Here is a 24,790-nt window from a genome sequence, read left to right on the forward strand (position 1 = left end):
TGTTCCTTTTTCGTTCCGACGCTGTTCCAGCAAAAGTTGCGCCACTTTTATGATTACTTCACGCTTCTTTGGAGTTTTCCGAAGTGCGGAGACCGGAAACTTACCGGCACCGCGGATGCTGCGCCTTGACGCATTGGCTGATTAATCGCCACTGGCGGGCTCACCAGGACGCTGCACTGCATGGTTTGGCTGTGAGTGGGACTAATAACTGCGAACACGTTTATTGAAATCTAGAAATACAGAAAGACTTCTATAAAATTAGTAACCAGAAAAAACTCGATGTCTAACAATTAATAATAAAACAATATTAAAAGAAAAGAATTTATATTACAAATGAGTTGAATAAGAGGGGAATTTTTAATAAAATATTCTAGTAAAAACGAGCGAACGGAGTGATTCATCCGAAACAGTAAAATACATAAAACGACACAAACGAAACACGTTTCGTTTCGAAGAATGCCAGCAAAATCAGCGCCTTCGGACCCCGGACGCCCTGCGTCATATGGTCGTTGCTGCGGTGATGTGACCGCATCACGACCGCACGAAGGACCCACCCGATTGCCGTGAAACGAGCGCCATCATTCGAATGCGCCACACGTCCACCCGAAGCCAATATGCAAAAAGGCTGTACGGCGCGCGGAATAATTCCTTCGCTCTTTCGATTTGCTACGCGAAAATATTATTCTTTCGCGGACCTTCTTTTCCCGTTTTCGGGACACGTCATCGCTCGCCGTCACTCGCTCGTGTCGGAAGGTGTCGATCAGTCACCCACGTCGTCGACGGCGATTGACAACCGAGCCCGTTTTGATGCTGGCCGGGATGAGCGGGATGATGTTTTCTTGTGGTCGGTCCCGTCGCTTCCGAAAGTGCCACGTCGACTTTTCTGCGCGTGGCCGCAATCCTTAAAACTCTTTCCCCGTTGCTCTACAAATATTGTCTTATCCGTGGATGCGGAATATGCGGAATATCCGGAAGTTTTGTTTCGCGGAGTGGCCCCAACATTCAATCTGAGCCCTTGGCCACGCTCGAGCGATGCCACCGTCATGTGTTTGTTTGTGCCACTCGTCGTGGAGCATTGTTGCTCCACTTTTTATTTGACGGATTAGAGAAGACCACTGCTTCCGGACGTCCCGAAGAATTGTTTCCAGTTTGTTGCTGTTTGTCCCATCCAACCCGCTTTCGCTCACTCTCTCTCTCGCTCCCTCTGCCACTTGATTCGTTCCATTTGTTTCGCCCATTTTTCCCGTTTCCCAATCATACCGATCACCGCAGAGACCGACGTCCTGGTGGCGATGGCGGACACTATCTATTTCCACCGCCTATTGAAGCCCTTCTTGGTAGGGTTTCCACAAGTGAAAAAATAAAAACACATTCCGTAAAATGATTGTTACTTTTTGCTCCTTCACGTGAGCCAACCGCAAAAATGGAAAGGCTTTTGAACGGCAACAAATGCCACCCGAAAATCGTCATCAATTTTATGCTTTGTTCTGGAAAGTTACACCCTTTCGGGCAATACAGAGAAAGCGGGCCGTGTGAAGGGCCTCGGAACAAATCGTACTTTGACGAGTCCCGCCGGCTCTCGGGCTTTCTGGCAGATGGATGAAGCTGTCAGACCCATATGGTCCCTGGCACGGGCTAGCTTAGAGATGTCAAGCCGGGCGGCGTGCAATCATCTCCGCAAACGCCAAATGCCGATCAAATTATTTATGATTTGCCCATGCATCGCTCACCATCCGGACCACCATCCGGACCGGGGCCACCTCACGGTGGTAAGAGCGGCAAGATTTATTGGTCGTTGAGCTGGAATTGAGAAATCAAAAACCGTACCATATGCCACGTACGGCGTGGGCGCTCCGCTTCGGCCGGCTGAGCCCTGAGCATACCTTTCAACATAATTAAATGCGGCGCGGAGCCGACCGTGAAGACAATAAAACAGGAAAAATATGAAGCTGTCAATGGGCAAAATCGGAGAACACACTTTTAAATAAATCGTTTCTGCCGTCGCCGGTATGATGGACGGCAGCGATGCCGAAATGACCCATCGCGTGATTGGTTTCCCAAAACTGTTGATATACTATGAGGGTAATTTTTTGGAATACTAAATCTGCACATTAAAAATGGCGCATTCTGTCGGTGGAGTTCGTTTCTGATAAAATAGTCTCGAGCCCCAGAATGTTGGCTCGTGATGTGATTGGCTTCAATAATATTATTCCTTAACTTTATTATGATAAGCCGAGTACCATTTCAAAGTTTCAGCGTACCAACCTGCAATATGTAAATTTAATAGATCATGTGAGTCAAGTAATTTCATAAATCAAATCATTTCATTTTATTATATTATATTATTATGTATTTTCAATGTAACTTTCCGAAACGAAATGTCACTATTTTCCAAGCCTCTTGGTTTTCATTATTTTGAGGATAAAATTTCTACACAAAGGTGCTTTACGATTACGATATCCGATAGCATTGGGAGGCTCTTGAAGCTCATTTTCGAAACCCACCGCTTCTGCTGTTTCTAATCCAGCAAAGTGTTAACAATAAATTCTGCTAATCGGTTTATGTTCCGCGATCTTTAACACTATCTTGTATCCTATGTATCCTATTAACTAAACCCAAAACCTATTCATAGAAAGCGTGATAATTTCACCGTGGTACTTTAATTCTTTAAATGAGTTTTGAATTATTGCTACATTTTATCCATTCATTGGTATGTCTGATCCATTCACGTTGGTCCGTTGTTGAATGTGGTACTCAAGTATGGTGTGTAGTGATTACAGTATCACGTTTCATAGAGTTCTTACTATGAAAATGAACAGAACTTAGGAGTTTTTTCTTCCCTGATACAGTGCTCCATGTGAATGTTGAGGGTCCGCCGTATTGCATGTGTGTTTTATGTTAAGATTACAGAGACTTTTGACTATACTTGTGAAGTGGTGTTAATGTAATGGTTAGTGCAGCGAAGTGCCATGTTATTCCTTCAGGTCAACGCTCTATCCTTATGAACATTGTAATCTTCGGCCGTTTCGGCGCGATCCTAAAGTTTTGATTGATCGTCGAAATGTAACCAATTAAAATGACCGCATTCCTGCGGGATAGCCATAATTATACCATTATACACCGAAATACGCTTTGAACTGTACCTCTATGTCCGCTATAGCCCCCTGTTACTTGTGAATGATTTTGGCCACTCGCAATATCAACAAACGATTTAAAACCGATCCAACCCGTCACCCGAACCCGAGTTTTGTCATAAAACTCAACGGACGGACCCTAGACACTTCCCGCGGCTTGGGCTTAAACAGTAAATTGTAGTTATGAGCACTGGAATGCAAACCGACGTTGGTTCATCGGGGGAGGCCGGGCATTTATTTTAACGACAGCGACGCTCCGGGCCCTGTTCTCCAACGGACCATCCGGCTCGGGGGCCGCTAGTTTTTCGGTAGCTTAGCCGAAAGCCCCCGTTCAAGTGCTAATTCGGTGAATGATGGTTCCACTCGAAACGGATCACACAATTTTCATGCCACACGCACCATTTTCTCGGGCACCATGAATTCTAACAAACGGCCCATCACGGCGGTTCCTGCCCGAGGGTAATGGTTATGATAAAAACCATTTGCATACCTGCTATTTTCCCTGTATTTTCTCGCTCTATCCTGGCACAGGTGAGATGGGAAAATGGGCTCTCTCGGGGAAAAAAATGAGCAAAGAAATCGATGGCTTCGGCGGTGCCAGGCACAGATTTATGATCCAATAACGATTAAGCCACGGCGCACTGCCATTTCCACAAAAATGCGCGCCTGTAAGCAGATCCGCTCTGCCCTCGGTAAAATACAAATCAACATCAACCGCCCCGCGCAACCCTTTTCGAGCGCGGCTTCCGGGTCTCGAAGGATCGAAAAGTAATAACGGGAAGCAATAGCAAAAAAGAAAACAGACCGAATCCGATCCGATCGAAACAGTTATTTGCTGTATCCGAGGGCGGAGCAGGGCGGAGCAGGGCGTCGGCCAAACTATAATGCCAAACCGCTAGAAGTTCCAAATCCAATTTGCCAACCGAAAAACATAAATAAATATCAAACGTTAACAATTTACATAAAGCTCCATAAAGCTCTCTCACTCGTTCGATCGCTCCCGCTGGAGCCCAGGACGATATAAATACGGCGTTTGTAACGGCGAAGGCCACTTCGTGATTTTTTTTTCTGTTTTGTTGTCTGATGTGACCATGTTGAAGCTCTTTTTTTTTTTTTTTTGAACCAAGATTTGGTGGCCTCGAGGAACCGAAATCATATTTCGCGCCCAACGCCAAGCGGCCCACTAAGGGGCAAGCTTTCAAATGGCAGCATAAAAATAATTGTTCCAAAACACGAAAATAAAACATCTTGCGGCCAGTTGCGGCGACTACAGCGGACGGGCGCCCAACAGGGAAAGGACCACAAGCCCTTCGGTGGGTGGTTGGGAGAGATTTTCCTTCGGTTTCTCGCGCGCTTTGCCGCGCGGTCTGATGGCCAGCGCGAGTTCGGAGCGATTGAATTTGTATTCCGCCCGAGAGTATGCCATCAATATTTCAACCTTTTGCCGATTTCGAACAACACCCGAGCGCCCGGTTTCCCTTTGGCCAGGGGTGGTTTTCCACCTTTTTGGTGGCGTGCGCCGGATGGATGGTGGCCGGTGGTCGACCGATAAAATGTTTAAAATTCAAACCCATACACATCGGGGGAAATAAAATATCCATTACATCTTTTTCCACCGTCGGCGGCGGCCGAGCGATCGGGCGTCCTTTCCGCCCAACGATTCGGACCAATCCGGCTCCGCCGCCCCCTTCGGCCGCCGTCTCACAATTTATCAACTCCAGCGCCGCCGAAGGAATGCGCCTTTTTGCTGCCGGATTTGTTTTCTTGCTTGCCCTAAACCGTCCCCACAAATCACCCCAGGCCAGCCAGCCAGCCAGCCAGCCAGCCACCTTCCCACACCTTCCCACGGCACGACGGAACCACTTACGGAATCAGCCGGTCGTGAAAATAGTTTTAGTTTTCAAATATTAAAAAATTCCACCATAAATCGAGGTCCCGAGGCCGGCGGCCATTAGCCCGTGACGGTGGCGCGGAGAATAATGTTACCCCGACTCCGGCCCGGCCATCCGGTAGGACACCGGATGGCCACCGACACACACACACACACACCCGGACTCGGACAGGGAAGTTTCCGGTGGGACGACGACGGAATTCATCGATAACATGCTTTCGCTTTCCAGCTAGCCAGCGGATATGCAGGAGCAGTAGCAATGCTGTGTATGCTTGCATGTTGCCTTTATGTTGCGCCGAGGGCGGCAACGGCCGGTCAGTGATGGGGGTGGTACCGTAAAATTTATCCTTCACGGACCGGCGGCCACACACACATACAGCTTAGCATGAAGATGCCCGATAGCATAAGCTGGTGTTTGCTCACTGCAGCATAAAGTGCCGGACGGCCGGCCGGAGGGCCGTCGGTGCTGGTGGAACCGGAACCTTTAAAGTGGCAACCATTTCCGAAGCAAAGTAGCCTCCCGGTGGGCGGATCCGAACGGGTGGCTGCATCGTCGGACCCGTTGGTAGAGCGCGCCCAAGGAATAATCGAACATTCTAATCCAGTGTAGCCGGGGCAACGTTGGGAGTCACCAATCGCGAGGCGTAAGCGTTTTCTAACTAGTTTCGATTAACTTCTTTCACGTTTTATTATCTAATTTAATTGAAGAAGAAAAAGGGCAACATCAAAAGCTTTGATAGTTTGCGTCCGACGATGCCCGAAAAAAGTACATAACACATCAGTTGTCAGGGAGATGGAGCAACAATCATAACCCTAACATTAGCTTCTTGGCTACATGGTTGAACAACTCCTGAAAGAGTCCTGTACAGTTTTAATTTGAATAATATTTAATTATCAAAATAGGTTTTCATCTCCTTCGAGAGTTGTCTGCAAAGTTTCCAAAATCAACCTGAATATGGAAGATCTAGTAATTGAAAGGTAGTGAATTTGGATATCAGTCTTGTGACAAAATCGATCAACATGTTAACTTGGTTTAAAATGAAAAAAAAAACATAAGGGTAGGGTAAATGAATAGGGTGCTTTCTACCTTCCTCCCTCCCTTCGTCTTACCCCGCCATTTTTGTCATTTTGGACGACCCTCGAATATTAGTTCAACAAGTTTTACATCAATTGGCACTACCATTCAAGAAGCTAATCCTCATGAAGCTTTAAAGAGCTTTTCCGAACATTACTTCAAGGGGCAACTTTTTATACAATTTTTGCCTCGGAATATCCTTTAAAAACGCCAATACAATCACGCAGACGATATGTAACACGAGAAGAATGAAACGAAAATAAACAACGTGTTTAACATTTCGTACTTCGCTTTCGCGCATGCATCACTCCCGCCTTTCGAGGCTGGCGAAGTCAGAAAACTGGCACACAGCACACGGCTTCACCTCAGACCAGACTCAGATCCGACTGCGAGAACTCCGGACTCCCGGATCCTCTTACGCTTACGAGACGCAGCTGGACGGAGACGAATATGGTGCTGATGAAAACCGCGGCCGATCCGTACGCCACGTAAGCGATTTTCCCTCATCCATTATGTTGATATACTCGCTCTCTCTCTCTCTCTCTCTCTCTCGAGAAGGATATTGTATATTTACGTGTTTAGTCAATTGGAAAAGTGTTATTCTTTCAAAACCCAACGCACGCGTGCGGCAGAGCGATGCCGGTCCGATGCGAGCCGATTGGCATGCTTTATGTTTTGCGCTTTATGCTCGCGCCCTTCCCAATCCGTGGCGACCCCACCCCACCCACCCCCGTGGCAATGCGAATAATTCATTCATGCTGGTTCGTCAGCTACCCCGTTCTCCTAGCATGTGGTGACCGTGCGGTTACACGGCACGGCTGTACGTTGTTGGTGGTGTTTTTTATTTGCCCCACTCGAACATGACGCGACTGCCACTCGAAGTTATGTTTGCGTGTTACACACACGTGCCTTGTTATGCTTGCGTCACCTGAGCTGGGCTCAGGGCTCTTATCGGAAAAGCAGCTCTTAGTGAGGCACTCTCTCTCCGTCAAGCCCTTATTCTTCTGATACAATTTCACGACCATTCCATCACGGCTGCTCTGAGTGCCATTTCCCCACCCTTATCAAAAGTGTTGTTGGCCATTTCCGGGGCTTATTGTTTTCTTGCTGAAAAAAAATTTTAAAGTATAGGTCAATTCATTGATTAACCTCCGGAAACTCACAGTCCACATCGAGAGTTTGCCTTTATAGGAAACTGGAACATTAAACTGAGGCTAATTGCTCAGTCGATTGTTCTTTTATTTCGAGTTTCCACAATACGCCTGGAACAACGTTGCATAAATTTGGAAGCTTTTGTTCGAACTAAAGGCCAACATTTGACCGTCCGCAGCAATGAATGACTAGCAAACGTCCGCAGCAATGAATGAGCAAAAAAATAAAAAAAAAATAAAGGAAGAAATTTGTGTGATAAGGCGCTGAACAGGATTTTTGACAGATCCTGCAACAATCCTATAATTCTGAGATTTGTTTTATGTAAAGCGTAAAAAGCGTTCAGTTAATTGATCCTGGCAAGTAAAAACCTTAAAGGTCGGTCCTGATGGAGCTCTATCTCTCACTGAAGTCTTCTAAATACAACCTTATTAAATGACTTTCGGCATGCACTATTGATTATTTTAAAAGCATCATCAGAAGTCGATCCGGTCCATGGCGTTGGGATGCAAAGCTTAGTAAGCTTAAGAATCACTTCAAGGTACTTTACACTGTCAGTACATTTCCGTTACTGGAAAATGTTATTTTTATATCTTGTTTAAAATTATTAGAGGGAAAAAAAAATTTAGTTTATGCTGGTTATTTCTAATCTATTGTCAACCCCGGCAGACACGGCTTTAGCTCGATTTTATCTCAAAAAAGGGACATCTGCACTCAACTTTTGACGCCGGCACAAACATTATTTATTATAACAACGGTTGACATACCATTGCCATACCCCAAACCAACTCGAGCATGAAACTACGATGTGCACTTCACGGTACAATGGTTATAATTTGAATTGGTTCTACTAACAACACACCGATGGGCAACTTCTTGAAAGGAGAAGAACTCCTTTGCCCAAACAATAAACTATTTGCGCAGCGAGCCCCAAAAAACTAACTCCGAAATTGCTCAGCCAGCCTTAAAGATTCAATCCAAACACAATCCAGACTCAAATAGGTGTCCTTGCTTTCTCTCTCTCTCTCTCTCGCACACACACACACAAAGAGGTCGGAACAAAGCATGGAGTGCACCTTGCAACGAAGGGCCCGATAAACAATTTGCCGGTGCCGGCGCTAGGTGTGTGCGAACGTTCTAATTTAAATTAAACAAAAACCGAAACGAAGTGGCACCGACAGCGACAACCGACATAATAATAAGTTCCCAACCTCACCCGAGAACCGAGAGCGGCATGCATAAACCAAACACAACTTGGCACCATAACTTTGGGGCACAAAAATAAATTTAATTTGATTTGTGAAAAATTCTGTTTGCACCGACGGCCGACGGGGCGTCCGACGGCGTGGATCGGTAGCCTTCCTCGTCCTGGGCAGGACACGGCAGTGCATACATCATGTCCGTCCTTTCCGATCTGTTTGTCGAGCGCGGGGGGACCTGGGTGGCTCTGCTGGTACCGGGTGTCTTCATTATAGTAATTAGAAAACTCCTGCAACGGTTCGCGTTCTCCGGCGAACGGTGCACAAACACAAACACACACAGTCCCAGTACTGCAACCCGAAGACAAACAGGAGTTTGTTGGCTCCTAACTCTCGACTTCCTATTTATTCTCACTACTCACCACTCTCCCGCTCACGCTTCCGTTCGGCGTGTCCTGCGAGGTACCGCTTCCAAGAACTCGTGGGCAACGTGGGCGATACATTGGCGCAACGACCCGTTCTGCTCGCGCTGTTTATTTCGATTGTCAAACAAACACAAACTACTGGGGGAAAGAAGTGTCCCAGTTCTTGGCCCGGGTTTTTCCCCCTGGGTGTTCCCCACCTGCCTTCGGTAGTTGCGCGCCCGGCGAGACATATAAAGTTGAAACGCTTTACGAGTTACCGTAGCGAGACGGGCGCATTCCACGAAAGGTTGGCCTTTTGCCACCCTCCACAGCTCTGGCAAACTCACAAAAGTGCAAACACCGCACGTATCCGTGTGTGTGTGTGTGTGCTGGGTCCACCGATTCCCTGTGGGATTGCACGTGAGAACACACAGAGCCACGGGGCGGGACGATTATTGTAAAAAAAAATCGCACAGAACACGTGCCACCGATGGAGACGCCTGGTGGCTCACTTCATCAGCGAAAGGAAATGGCGATGTCAGCAGCACGCAGCGAGGGCGGGAGAAGTACTCCACCGCGCTCCCAGGCCGCTCCAGAATCGGAACTAATTGAATTGATATTGCTCGTTACGGCTGAGGTTGCAACATAACAGCGATCGCCACGCAAAAGCGCCCCAAACATTACTATCTGGGGACGGGATCCGATGCCGGGGAGGGGCTTTCGAGCACCAGGATCAATCTCTAAATTACTAAAATGGACCCGTGCGGACCCGCAATCCAATATTGATCCTCCCCCAATTTGGGGTTGGCAAATAAAGGGGCGCAATCGTGGCGTGGCGCACCAAATGCGATTATCGGCCCATAATTTTTCGACCCCATCTTTCATCTAATAAATCCGGTTCCAGCCTCCAGCCCCGGTTGCGGGTGGATTCCTAATTTTAAAAACGAGCCACCCCCCGAACCAAGGCTCCGAGTTCCTCTCTGTCTCTCGCTCGTTCACTTTCAGACTCTCCTGTCTCTATCTCGATGGTATTGATCCATATTTATTAAGCCTATACAATTTAATTATTCTCAAAGAAGAAACATACCACCCCCCGCACCAGCAGCATAACCTCGGACAGCATAAAAAAGCGAAGGATCTTCTGTGAAGCCGAACCGAACCGAGCGGCCAGCGCTTTAATCCGCAACGCAACGGCCCGGTACTGATTTTTCGCCACCCAGCGCGGTCCCTGGCCGATTGCTGGCCCGTGTCGCACCCAATAATCCACGGGGAGGGGTGGCCACCGGCCCCGAGGGGATGCACCCCAAACGGTTCCCCCTCTCCCCCATTACCCCACAGTATACGTCTTAGTCAAACCTTCAGCTTCATAATTTGGAATTATCTTGCCCCCAAAATAATAACCTCAGCATTATTAAAGCTAAGCTTTCGGGACCCCTCTCTCTCTCTCTACTGTCTCTGTCCCTGTGTCTGTCTCTTTCGCTCGTTTAAGAGCGAGGCGGGCGCCACTGGAGCGCTCGAGAGGGAGTCTGGCAGTCGGTCGGCTGGGCCCAACTTTTCTTCACAAGTCAATTTAAATTCATAAAAAATGCAAAAGAAATGCCTCCTCCGATATCCTTACGCGAAGCTTACCGCACACACACACCAACAACCGCACAAGCAAGGGCACATAAATATACCCGAATTTGCACAGACACACACACATCGCCGAGGGCGCACACAAACACATTAATGTGCCTTGGGGGGAAAAAAGTGCTGAGCTTATCGAAACCGACTGCAGACTGACAGCGACTTACGATACTCTTGACTGAGGGCGGAGCGGCGGCTTGCCGGTCATGGCCCACTGCCCCTAAGCCCCCCGCTCGACTCGGAGGGCGCGCGAGAGAAAGAGAGACCAAAATCGACAACACAAAAAAATAACACACACCGACAAGGGCCCTTGGTCTGAGACCGAGATACCGAACCCGGGGAGCCTACAAAACGCAACTCCCGGGCTCCTGGGCTCCCGGGTTGTTGTTGTGTGGGTCCAACAGTAACGAAAAAAGAAAGCAAATAAAATAAAGATCGAGATTAGTGGCCACACGCCAGTAGGGGAGGGATGGCTGTCGCGCGAGCGAGCGAAGAATTACGACTGCTGAATATTAATTTCTGGCGAATATGTCACGACGCGGCACGGGGTTTTGCTGTTTTTACTTCGCAGCGGACCACAAAACCTCAAGCAAACCGGAAAACCCGAAAGCACCAACAAGCAAACAACAGTCATTCGCTCCGTTTCGCGGGGCCAAGCTGCTGCCAAGAGAATGTGCATTCGGCAAAGTGTCCAAAAGTCAAACAACACGTCACCGTCGAACGTCGGCTTTGGAGCAGCTGCTGCTGCTGCTGCTGCTGCTGCTGCTGACGAAATAATTTACAGCGCCAGGCTCTCAGCATCGCCCACCCGAAGCGCGAATACTTTAATCCACGCTTCCAACATCACCCTCCGAAACACACACAGACTCCGGAAGTCAACCGCAGGAAACAATAACGCGGGGCGGGCGCCCGCGTCTTATGCCGTGAACCCGCGGGGACTAATTACTTGCATTGTCCAGAAAGTTGCGAACGTCATTCAAAGGGAGCGTCTTTGGGTCGCCGCTGACTTTTAGAATGACGCCAACGACGCCGCCCAAGATGGATGCGCTGTGTTCTACTTTCGTGACGTGACAGCATAGACAGAGATGGCTCACAACATGTTCGCGGCTGATGGATTTGTTGTTATGTCGCGGGCGAGATGAGCAAGCAAACCAAGGGACCAACAGGCAAATTAGTCAAGAGCGTCACAGAAAGTGCCGGCTCCGTTATTTCGGTGTGTATGGAGGTTGGGGTGTTCTATTGAATGAAATCCATTGAATCGCTCCCGTGCGCATTACGCAAATTATGCGTCATTCGCGGAAACATATTGCGATTGAAGCTGAGTTGCGATTGAAAGAGCGAAGCCAAGACTAGGACATTTTAGTGAACATTTGAAAGAAAAATTACAATACTTGTATTGTCGATATTGGTTGTTGAAGCTTCTTCGAATCGAAAGGTCACTGAATTGGTTTACCTGTCCAAAGTAGCGCCAAATGTAACTTTATTCTATAGATTACGTCGGGTGACATGCGGACAAAAAGAACCTCTTTACTTTCTGATTGAAGTGTTTGTTGAATATTTTTGCCAGATTGAATAGGATTTGATGTTGCGATGCGATGCTTTACGTTTATCAATTTGTTTTGCCATTGATTTCTTACGCCCACCAGCTTCAATACAATGAACACGACCTACATTTGCATGTACCTAGACTATGTTGGCAACAGCTGCCTCGCTGTGGTCGAATACTTTTGCAATGTCCTTGTCATTTTTATCACCAACCTCACTCACTAAACGTCATATTTATGACCATTTGATGTTATACATCGATTAGTTTACAATATTCCGAGGTTTAAGCCATATTAAAAGCTGAGAAATAAAATTATGTCTTGTGAATTCATCATCGTGCGCTATGCATCCTTAATTCTGCGTTCCGAATGTTAAAAAACATAAAAAACCACGCTATATTTACTCATAAGTAACTAATTCTACCCTCGTCATACCGAGCGAAACGAAGGAAATAAACTTTGTTTCACATCGCCCAAATTCACCCAAGATTGTAAATGGCTGAACCAGCACAAGAGATTTATTCGTCACCATAAGAAATTTGTCTTCGCTTCTTTGATCAATCGATTCGGCTGAATTGAATACGAAAATTTTTGAAAAACTTAGTTAGTGAGAGTGAATGAACACTGAAATACAAATAAACATCAAACACTACCGCGCGAAACTCCTGCCCAACAATTTCTTTGGCATCAGAACACGGCCATAAGTTGTAATTATTCCATTTTTACTATCTTTTTTACAGCACAGTCGCTCCCTCTTCGATTCTTCCCCCAAAACAGGGCCAGATCATCACTCTAAAGCACTCCTTTTCGCCGGTCGATTCGGTTAACTTTTGGTCCAATCTCCGTTGGCTTCCATCTAAACGCGTCATGTAACATTAATTACCGAATCGGAAGTGGAAGCTAAAAGAGACAGGAAAAAAAGATCCACAAATTCCATCCAGCCCCCGTACCGTGTCTCTCGTTTCACATATCGCGCCGCCGATGATGAGCACTGCGGTCAGGATTATGACTCTGCACTTCTGCACCTGCCCAACCCAACCCGCAGCAGCCCATAGCCCGTATATCATCCGGGCTACCGAACCGGGAACCGGGAGCCCCAAAATGGCCACCGGTCACCGCGACTTCCGGAGGCCATTCGCGGCCGCGACGGGAGTAATAAAACCCGCTGCGTCCTTTCGTCCGTCCCCGTCCGTTGCGAAAAGTGTTAAAAGGTAAGGCGCGCGTGTGATGGGGCACCGGCCTTGGCGCATTCGCATGATGGATGGCCAGCCCGGAAGCTCGCGGGAGGTCAGGCAGCTCCCTGGTACACCTTTTGCGCCACGTGTGTGTGTCCCCCGGACGTGCATTTAGAAGCCTTGGGCTTTGGGCCAGCAACCTTCGACCGTGCATGCTGTGGAAGTCGCTTCTTCGCCCCGGGACGATTAATGGGCCGAGAAATGTTGGTGCCACGTGCGCGGTTTCCTTTTTCCCGATTTTTTTTCTGCGCTTTTCACAAGCATGATTTGCGAGACGCTGATGCCGGCCATACGTTCTTTGGGGCCTACGCGCGTGGCCCAGTTTATTATGTTTATCCATAAAATTTTGATCACTCCCAAAGACCGTAAGGTTTCGGTCGGTCAGCCCACGTTTTCGGACGAGAAACTTTGTTACGCTTTCTTCCTCCGCGCGTTTTATCTCCGCGGTCTTTCTCCATACATTTTGCACTTTTTTTGCTCGCGGCCATAAAAATACTGCACTTTCCGATGTTGGCAATGGCTTTGGGAAGCCCACCCGCCATTGGGAAACGATACACAATGGGAAGCAAAGTTTCCACTTCCAAACTACCAGCCAAACTTCGCTCTTCTCTGTTGGGATCCTGTTTTTCGCCAGTAGCCACCGCGGAGCTTACGTCGGCCGCGGTCGCGGCAGCAACTTTTCGCAACCATAGTTTTATGATCAACGGCAGAGAGGAATTGAACATTCCGGGCGCTGAAACATGGTTTTTCGTTTCAAACATTGATCACTTCGGGCCACAGCGACTTGAGCGTAGCAATGATCTTTGACGATGGCCGTGAAGTTGCCGGGTAAGCCAGCGTGGCAAGTACTTTTCGATACCGAGGCTATATAAAAGAAACGCGTTCCAAATCTTTGCCCGTTGCTTATTCAAACTAATCTTGTGTTAATTTTATCCATCGCAGGTTCTGCTACATTCTTCTTGATTCAAGCATCCTCTGGAGTTTCTGTTTCAAAGCTGCCTGTTAGAGCACTGGTGGAATTCTATCGGATGTCACATTAGTTTAAATCAAGCCAATGCCTATCATACTTCTTCGATCATTTCGATCACTCTCACAATCGCTTCTGAATCGTCCATTTTTTCTCTCAAAAATTTCAAAAACTCACTCAAAACTCACAAACACTCAAAAACGTTTATCATACCGAATTCCAAAGGTTAAACGTTTTTGTGGCTGTTGTGACATGTTTTGCACTGAATTTAGTAATTCAGTAAAGTATGTTCCGTTGGTGTTGTTGTTATTATCATATTGAGAGATTTTGAACTTGAAGCTTCTTTCATCTCTTTTAGTTGGTTTGTTGGTTTAATGGTTTATATGTTGTTCGTTGGGCAGTTTTGATTTGTTGGTTTTTTATTCATATTTTGTAATAGAGCTCGGCTCCTTTTAGATATTGTATTGTGGTTTTCACATTATCAGGGTAGTTGGCCAGCTATTATGTATTTAATTGTGGTGGCGGTCCCGCACGTGGTTCATATTGGGCTGCTCTCTGTTCATTAGTTGTTGATGGGTCAAATAATGTAAGTTACAATGACGAAATACACTGATCTACATTTACTCGTGCTGAACATCCTTTTAATAAGCTTAACATCTCCAAAAATGACTGCGTCTTCGTAATCACAAGCACCGTTTTCCCAAACTATATTCCCTGCACGTCATTTACTGAATCATTCACTCTTGTTATTCTATAGCGCTTTCTGGCTCTCATATCTCTCTCTGCGCTCAGCCGGTGACTCGCAATATGACAAGGTTATGTTTGAAAGCACAAAGAAAAGTTTATCGAGCCGCGTCTTAAGCACATTGAGTTTTTTCTGTCTCTTCTCTCTCTTTCTCTCTCTTTCTCTCTCTATCTGCCTCTCCCATTTGCCGGTTTTGCGTAAGCGAAGTTGTAAGGAGTCGCATTCTACGTGATCTTCCCGTCCGGACTTCCGGCCCAGCGACAACCCGGCACGGCACGATCGTTGAGGTCCTTCTCGGTGGGCCAACAAATTTTCGGGTGGCCATTTCCGGCCCGGACATCCGGAACGGGACGACTTGTGACCGTGCGCGGCCTCCTTTCGGTGGCCACTTCCTGCTGGGCCTTTGTAAGATCCTGCTCGTGGCTGTTTTTTTTCTCTCTCTCTCTCCGTCGTTCTGCATCGTTCCATACTGGCCGGGGCTCATCGGTATGGCCTTTCGATTCACGCGGTACGGTCGTTAAAACTTTTACTGGACCGAAAGTTCATCCGGTTCCTTCCGGTTTCGGTGGGTCTTTCTTCGGACCAGGCAAGAAAGACAAACAAGAGAAGCGGGAATAAAAAGGAGGGTCCCAAACAAGGCGGCCAACCATTCCGGTGTCCGACCGACCGGACAAGGAGTTCGGCTGCCGATCGCCACAACAGGCGCGGGCAGGACCTTGAGGACCCCGCAGCCGCCGGGAGCATATCAAAAAGCAAGTTCTCCGTTAATGCACCTCGACCACGACCCGACCACCGAAATGGGCGCCCGGGGAGACCGGACCGGCAGCCAGATGATTATTGCAGCTCGATAATCCTGCCAAGGGAAAAACCGATGAGGTCCTTGGGCCCTTGGTTCCGAGTGTGCGGTCTGGGCGAGAGATGATGCAGTTTTTCTGCCGCTTCAAATGTGCCACTCGATTAGGGGCTCCCGGTTTGTGGTTGTTCGCTTTAGTTTTTATCTTTTTATGCTCGAAAGTTTATTATCTGTTGGCCAAACTTCCAGCGGTGTTTCTTTTTGCGATGTGGCGCAGCTTAAAACAAAATTAAAACCTTTGACTATTGGGAGTATGAGAACTTTGAGACTTTGAAGTACCATTTGGAAAGCTTTCCACATGCTATCAGAATGTTCGCCTTGATTAAACCATGCTCCTATTAAATCTCGACCCTCAGTTAATGTGTGGTGATCATCATTAACTCCGTGCATTCTCACCAATATTAGTGAAGCTTTTAAGATAAACAAATGGATAAAAATGGGTGCTATAGAGAGTTGTCTACGACAAAAAGGTCGCACGGTCCATCCCTACTCTTTTAAATATGTGTCAAATTTACTTTACATCAGCCATAGTTTTGGTAAACCAAGAAGTTGGTTACAATAAAAACTACACCACTACCTAAAGTATGTTGAGCTGGAATCATAACTCGTTTTTGGTTCCCAACGGAATGGTGTTAATGTGAGTACCCAGCCACTTCAAGCAAGATTATCGACGCCAAGAAATAAGATTATCGACGCCTTACTGGTCATGTGTGGGATAGTTAAATGGGTTAACTAGGTTATGCCAACATCCTCAATTACTTTTTCCACATAAATGACAGCAAAACGATAACTACGTTAGCGTTAAAATTAACTGTTTGTTTATCCTGTCTCCAGGGCTATTTCGAAGAGAAACTTTCCAAAAGTGTTGAATGAAAAACTATTGTGCGCATTGTCACTTTGTTCGTTCTTGATTTAAATCTTTGTGGGGATTGATGGAAATGAAAAATTGAAGAGTAAACAAAGTGGTTTGAGTTATTAGCAAATTCCCCTTTATTTTTGGCCTACAACAGAATTGAGACTCGAACATATTATAAGCAAACCAAAACGGGCATAAACCCACAATTCGACGGTGCGCCCAGCAAATTGAGGTGGTTTTTCTGTCAAAATATTGTTTACCGATTGCCATCTATTTTTGATGGCTCAAAATTGCTCAGCTTTGCACAATAACATCCCGAGCCCGCGTACCGAGCCGAACGAATCAACAAGCACCATTTGATAACCCGCAACGCGGCAACCAACATAAGCCACTCGGCAAACAGTAAAGAAGAGAAAAAAAGCAAGAAACCCGGGGGCCAGATTACTGCCGTTTTCCCGTCCATGAAATTTAATTCGCAGCACAATTGCATCGAGGTTTATGACTGCTGGCTATTTTGCTCACTCGCCCCCGGGAAGCGGAAGCCCGCGCGGTCGTTAATGCTCGCTGCTCGCTGCGGGCGTGTGTCGCTTAAAATCATCGCTCACACACACACACACACCCTGGGCGGGTGATGGAGCGATCCATAAAGTGATGGAAAGATACGCGGGAAAAGCAACAATCAAACCGGTCGGAGGGCGCAACAGGACCTACCAGCCGGTGAAACATAAAATGGAAAAAATCGCCCGGAGCGCCCCGTTAAAAACCCCAAACCGAAACGAAACTTCCCAAAACCCCAACCTAAAAATCCGTTTCCTTCCTAATTTTCAAGAAAAAAAAAAACGGGAAACTCCGAGCCCGAATTGCGGGGTGTGCACCAGACACCGCTCCGCTTACCTTCCGCTTCCGACAGACCAAGCGAGGGCTTTGGTGTTTTGGCGCAAATGGAAAAGCGAAACGACACGTGAAGCAATTCAACAATTTACGGCGTTCCCCCTCTCCGCCGGAGCAGGAGCACCGCTGTCCGTTGACTCCCGAAACTGCGCCGGGCGCCAAGTGTGCGACCTTCACGGAACACTCACTCTGGCGGCTACAAAGAGGTATTAACCTTTAAAGCCCAACCTTACTGTGCTGCCACACGGCACGAAACAGTTACGCGCAACATGTAACATGTGTTGCAGGGTCTGCAGACCCACAAAGCTTTTGACACCTACTGATCGCTTTACTGTCAAAATTGTCGCGGTTGGAGGCTGTTATATCGTTTGTTTCGTGCCGTGTGGCAGCCCAGTTACGTTTTTTACGTCGCACGCCCGAGGCCGGAGGTGGCTGGTGGTGGCCACCTCCTGCAGCATAGGAAAATAAAAAAATACGGGAAAGAATCATGAAAAGTGGAAAAAATGGGAAAAAACGCGGAAACGACACAACAACGAGCCCGCCTTCTGCCCGGAAACGATGCAAGGATTCCAGGTCCAGAAACAGAAGCCGCCGCCGACGAAGGAATCAAACTCATAACCTGCCGCCTGCCGGCGTTTAAAAGGACGAAGTAATCAAGGTGCACCACTTACCCGTACAGGCGCTCGGCTCGTCGCTCCTATCGAGGCAATCGAAGGTGCCGTCGCAAAACTTCGACGACGGTATGCAGGTCCCGTTGGCGCAGCGCAACTGGGCGATATTACATTTCCCGACCGGCCCGCCACCCACCGGCGGCCAAGCAGGGCCACCGCTGCCACTTCCGGTTCCGCTGGCGTTGCCGTTGGCGTTCGCGTTTGCGTGGCGTTGGGCAAGGGCGGCCACTATCGAGGCCGACGACAGGGAGGCGATTGCCGGGGACGACGAGGAGGAGGAAGGGCGGTCGCGGCCACCGGATTTCGGTCTCGTTTCGGTCACATTCGAGCCGGCCGGGCCCGGCAGGTGGCACCAGCAGAGCAGTGCCAGGACGAGGGCCGCCACTCCTTTGCATCCGTCCATCGCGGCTTGAGGACGGTCTCTGTTGAGGAGAGAGAGAGAGAGATAGATAGAGAGTTAAAATATTGGTTCCAGGCAGCGAGCAAGAGAGTGAGACGGGGAGAGAGCCTTCGTCGGGAAGATTGTCGCAACAAAAATGTCATTAGACGCCGGATATGTTTACAGGCTACTGCGGGGGCCACGCACGAGGCCACGAAGGCGGGCCGAGGGCGGGCCGGGCCGGGCCTATCAATGTCACGAAGAGGACGACCTCCTGGCGACCTGGCGGAGAGGATTCGTTTTCGATTTTGTCATTTTCAACGACTCATCACACCGCTCGACGAACGAGGCGTGTAAAGTTTGAAACATTATGCTACATTCGGCGCTCGGCTAGGAATTTTTCTTTTTTTTCTCTGTTCGTATGCTTCGCGCCGCCGAGATTAGATGGCCGCCGGAAGATGGATGTGAAGCACCATTTAGCGGCCATTTCATCCGGGAAATTTATTTTGAAAACACTCCCGCCCACCCGAAACTCGTAACGAGCGCGCCACGTTTTACGATTAAAAGTTATTGGCATTCCATCGGCCACAACGTTGGCCGGGGCTGGGGCTGTCTGGCGGTGCCGGTGGTGTTAAAGTTCTTCACAATTCGTTGGCAACACGTTCGAAAAGGCTCTCGTTTTTCGACTGGTAACGATGAGCGGCATCATTTTTGTGGAACATTGGAGCCATTTTTATGCAATACAGTGATGTTGTGTTCGAACATAACGCCTTTCATCTGTTTAAGGGAAAATCACTCCATTATCATGAACAAATCACAAATCAATTTAAATTTAAAAGATTATTAGTTAAGCAGTGAGTTTGCAGTTATTTAAATGATTTACATTAGACTTTGGCATGTTTTAAATATCTTGCGGTTTTCTTACGAACTCGTTTTATTATTTGCGTTTTACCGTTGGTTGTTACTGATTGTTGGATTAGTCCATTATTATCCTATTTCTTTTGTTTTATTCAATGGAAAAATCTTGTCTTAACATTATTTTACAATTGTTTTACTATTGGTTCAGATTTATGTCTTATCAATTTGCGGTTTTCTCACTTTACATCGATGCATTACTTTCCGGTGATTTATTAAATTTCACTGAAGACTCATTTAATCCACTGGTTATTAATCGTTGGTTGATAATCTGGTTTGGTTTTTCTTGCATCGATATGGTTGGTCAATGTTTTCAAACTAACCATGTTAAATCACGGAACAAATTCCTTCTCTAAACACATACCAAAACCCACTGTATTGTGAAGAAGAAGTTTGCGTTATGAATTATCCATTTTCAAACCAACCGTCGGTTCCTTAAAACAGTTTTCAGAACAGGATATTTCCAACCATCGTTCAATAAGCTTAATCCTAATGGTCAGCAATAAAGCAGCTACACCTGTTTTTCGTAATTATCTCACATCTTCGCAGCTCGCCGCTTAGCCCCACAGCGGGGGAACCTTCTAACGCCCGGCGTTAACCTCGTTGACCCGCCTGGCGTCCATTGTTGCGCTTAATCCCAGACCGATCTCAAGTTCCCCGATAAAAGCCACGCAAGATATGAGCAAAGGCTGATACGAGGGCCGCCGCCGATGCTGTATCGCTTCGCTATCTCGCGTCGCCGTCGTCGTCATCGTCAGCGTCTGCGCCTAAGCCCTCCACATGGCCTAAGATTGCCAATTAGTGCGAGCAGAATTCCGGCCCACAAACAATAGCTCCTCCGTTGAGCCTGTGCCGGACCCGAGATCGCTCGACGGCTGATAGTTCCACTCAACAAATCAGGGGCTCTTGGGAGATACACCCGGGACGTGTCACAGTGGCTGTCGCCCACGCTCCAAGAGCCCGGCTCCCGAGAACCCTGTGTTGCTGACCCAAAGCCAATCCGAATGCTCTTGTCGTGGTCGTGCGACATCCATTCGCGCTGGCGGAAAATCAATTTTACAACAAGGCGCCTGAGTGAGGTGTTGTGTTTCTGGGATTAAGTTACCGAGTCGAGTCCTTGACGAGTCTGCAAGTTAGGTTCCGGTTTTTACATTGTGTTTCCGAGCTGGCTCCGAGCCCCCCACACGAATCAATATTTTCGCCCCAAACAACATGCGTCGCTCCCTCCCCCAGGCGACGGCCAATCGACTTTTAGCACACGCACGTGCCAAAGTTGACGTGTATTGATGACGGGACCTGACCCCAGAGGTCGCCACTCGGCACCAGGGATCCGCAGCCGTGCGTAGGGCGCTGCGAAACCGATCGAAAGTGGCAAAAACAATTCACGACCGTTCACGGCCCTTCGGCTTGACAGATTTAATTTAGCCCATTTTAGTTCTCCACCACTTGAAGGTCCACGTCAAAAGCGGGCGCGCAAAATTAATGGCATCATCAAGGGTTTTCGGGGTGGGCCCGACAGCCCCAAAAAGAGCTGCAGTTGATGCCCAATTGCAATCCGAACCTTCGCCGGCTGCTGTTGCCGCGGCGTTGCTTCTCGGCCGGCCTCTTTTTCGAGTGCCACGAAACCAAAACAATCGAAAATGGTGAACCCACTCGACGGACACTTTGTAAGGATACCTCTGGGCGCTCTGGGGGCGCAAGATGGGCGAACAATGTTTACAAACCGATTATGAACATCGGCACTCCGCGGTCCGGGGAAAGGTAACCAGCGTGTGGTTGAAATGGTTGAGAGTAAGTTGCGCGTTAAGTCTATCATGCCTGCGTTGCGTTCGAAACATTCATTAAAGTGGAGCGAACCTGAGGCGTTTCATGTGAACCGTGAAAGAATCGTTCTCTGAAGCCGACTGTTGCTGGAGGAATATCTGGGATAGGTGACATCGTATCCTTAAGTGTGGTAATTACTATGGATTTGAAAAAAGTATATACTACTCCAAACAAAGTAGCAATACCAATAGGTTATATGAAATGAATTGATTCGTTTTATATAAAGCATGACAGTGAATACAAATGTACAAAGACAATCCATTTCCAACACAACTTCTGCAGTAAAAAACTTCAGTACTGAAGTAAAAATAAGTTCCATTTGAAGGATTGCAAAATATGACGAAACGCTTAAGAATCATAGAACAAGAAACATAGAACAAGTAAATTGCAAATGGGAAATGAAAAGTAAAAAGCACTAACACTTAATATCTTAAGCTATTTATTAGTTAAGTACAAACCAAAGCTTTATTAAGAATTCAACTAAAAAAAGTTAAAACATTCTTAAAGTGCATAAATATATTACCAACAGCAGGACACTACCTTAATTTGCAACGCAAGCATTGCTTGTGTAGTGATAGTTAGATAGGCCTCTGTCACATAGTTCCAAAGCTTCTCTCTGTATTGTGGCAAGCTGTGTTGGGAAGGATTTTTGGCACTTGCTCTGATTTAGGTAACATTATCTGTAGCCATATTCCAGACCAGACTGGTGATGGGTATACCATTGTAGATCCATTGCTGACCAAACAATGGAAGCCACCAAGACGTATCTACATATATATTTTGATACTGAAATTTACTTATTTGGACAGGTTTTGCCCTGGTTCTTCTCTTTCGGTTCCTTTCGAAATATTTTCCATAGGCTCCTGGGAATCGAAATTGATTGCCTTATGATAGAATTATTATAAACCATCTATTTTTTCAATTAAAGTTGTCAAACTTTTGTACAATCTTAAAGCCAAGTTTTCGAATCAGCCGCACAGGAAAACTGGGTTAATTCAATTACTCAGTGTATGTTTGGAAACTCCAATTCATTTTCAAGAACTAGGGCCATACAAACGTTGCAGACCTCGAATGCCTGCAAAATGACTGGTATTTTGTATTACCGTGGTGATTGAATTATAAATTGGGATCAACAACGAAGCTCAAGTCTTGCTCATTAGGCTTAAAAGCATATTAATAAAATTCGTGGAAGGTCCACCCGGCGAATTATGATGCCGCTTAAATTCCTAGAGACTTTCGAGGCCACAAAATTAATGTGTTCCAATAGTTTCACCATTCTCACTAACTTACACCATTCTGACGTGTACGATGTAGAAGCAGAACAAAACATCAAACCAAATTTTGGGTACGCTCCGGTACCCGTCGCCGCAGAACTTGTCAAGCGCAGCAAATGCGTCAAAACCTCTCCGGTGCCGGAACAGCCAGCAGCGAGCTCTGTCGCGGATCCGGTTTGTTTGCTTTTTGCAAAGCAAACCAAATCGAAACCAGGCAACTACTCCAAACCAAGCATAGCCTCCCCGCGCCGGCCGGTCCCGCGGTCCGCCTCTCTAATCAACCTACGCATAATCCCAACATAACGCCCCCATTCCACCCCCACACACCCTCGGATCAATCACCGGACGCGGTCTGGGGGGGGAGGCTTCGCCTCGGTTATGAGATATTTATCATTCAATTAGCGATCGATGCCCTAATCGGGCCGCCCGCGAAGCCGATTGGAAAACGTTTGCCCGGAAAAATCAATCAAACTAATTAAATTTTCCACCCGCTCGACGAAAACAAAGGATACGAAAGCCCCCAAAAAGCCCGGCGACCGGTGGAAAACCCGCGTGGGCGCCGCGCGCACGCAGCAAACTAGCCACAAAGTGCCAACACGCTTTCGCCGCCACCACCACCACCACCACCAGCCGACGGTTGGGTTAACGGCCCCGCGACCCGCCGTCTTGGGAAAACTTTATCGCCACTCATCTGCGGCAGCCAACCGCTCGAACGCAAACCGCACATCCTTGCTCCTTCGGCGAGGCCGTTCGCGCTCGGTTCGCGAGCATAAATCATTATAAAATGTGAGATGGCGTAACGGCCGCCAGAGCGGCCGCGAGTGTGTCTATTAGCGCACTTTTGCGTGAGCGATAGTGTGCGGGACGGTGGCCGGAAAAACGGTGTGTGGACGAACCACCCCCTTAGCAGGCAGCAGGGTTGAGATGGTTGGTAATTAATTTCATTCCAAGTTAATTCTATCGGAAAAAACGGAACGGATTAGAGGTCGCTTTTGCTTCGAAGAGAAAGGGAACATTTCATTGGCACGTACCACAACAAGGACCTTTCCAAATTGATCTTTAAACCGGAGAATACCTCCGTAGAAGCTATTGAACTATTTTGCTTTAGCTGGAAAGTTGTTTGATTCAAGCGAGGTAACAATACCAGGAATCGAACCCATGCCGACCAGGCCGTCACGGATGAACGTTACGGCCTGGCCCACCAGCCTGGTGTCATTGGTGATGCGAAAATTCCTCACCACATGCTACCGTTCCGCCATTAGCTTTAAGCATTTTTGACTACCATAAACCTACACACGTTTGACGTGGTCACCATCCGATTTAGAATGTAATTTCAAGTGTGCCTTACCTTCGCGACTCAAGCGATCAATTTCATCGGGCCCCGCTTAAACCCTACAGCGAGCATTAACACTTCAACACTCACTATTCACACACGCGCGATTTGAAAATGTGCTACTATATTCTTCAGCGTCGTTTTTTTTTTTGTTGGATTTGCCCTTGTTTTGTTTTCCGCAGCCCTAGATTTATGGCCCCACAGCACATCTCATCACAGCGTCGTTAACGTGATGTGACCATCGACAACAACAACACGGCGGCGGCAGCCTCCGGGCCCGAAGCCGGGCTCCCGGACCGGGATCGGGACTGTGGTCCTGGCTCCAACCCAACCACTTCACTGTCACAAAACTATCAGCGAGCGAGCCAGCGATTCCAGAGCGAGAGCGAGCGAGAGAGGACGGACACACAGCATGCACAGCATAAATTATGCCATCCGCCAGTTGGCCGATAAATCACGGCAAACGGAATTCCATCTGTTCGAACCTCGGTGCGGTACACATTCCGGTGCTCCGGTGTGCTGATTTATCCTTCTTTTGCACTGTTTTATGCTTTATTCTGGGAGCCTCGCCACCAACCAGGGGGCCAGGGAAATAAAATTCCACCACTACCTAGTGCTTCGAACCGAACCGAAGCTGGGGCTGGGCGGGACGTTCACACTTGCACATCGCGAAACGACCGTGACCAATAAAATCGTAAAACAATATCCGCGAACGCGTTGTTTACGTACGTCACACGCGCAATAGCGCAGCAGTGCCGCCGCCCGGGTTCGAGTGTGGCGCAAGAGAGGACACCGAGAGGACGACGACGACCACGACTGGAGCCC

General features: G+C 47.7%; 1 protein-coding gene across 1 annotated transcript in view; it reads right to left on the reverse strand.

The window, feature by feature from the left end:
- LOC128268264 (uncharacterized) overlaps positions 1-18,643 on the reverse strand; it is a 38,411-nt gene extending 19,768 nt beyond the window's left edge. The window contains exon 1 of the mRNA XM_053005313.1: positions 18,241-18,643. Coding sequence (XP_052861273.1) covers positions 18,241-18,643 — 403 coding nt within the window. The remainder of the gene's footprint in view (positions 1-18,240) is intronic.
- Positions 18,644-24,790: the final 6,147 nt, after the last annotated feature.

The sequence above is a fragment of the Anopheles cruzii genome, chromosome 2 (assembly GCF_943734635.1).
Source record: "Anopheles cruzii chromosome 2, idAnoCruzAS_RS32_06, whole genome shotgun sequence".
NCBI classification, from domain to species: Eukaryota; Metazoa; Arthropoda; class Insecta; order Diptera; family Culicidae; genus Anopheles; species Anopheles cruzii.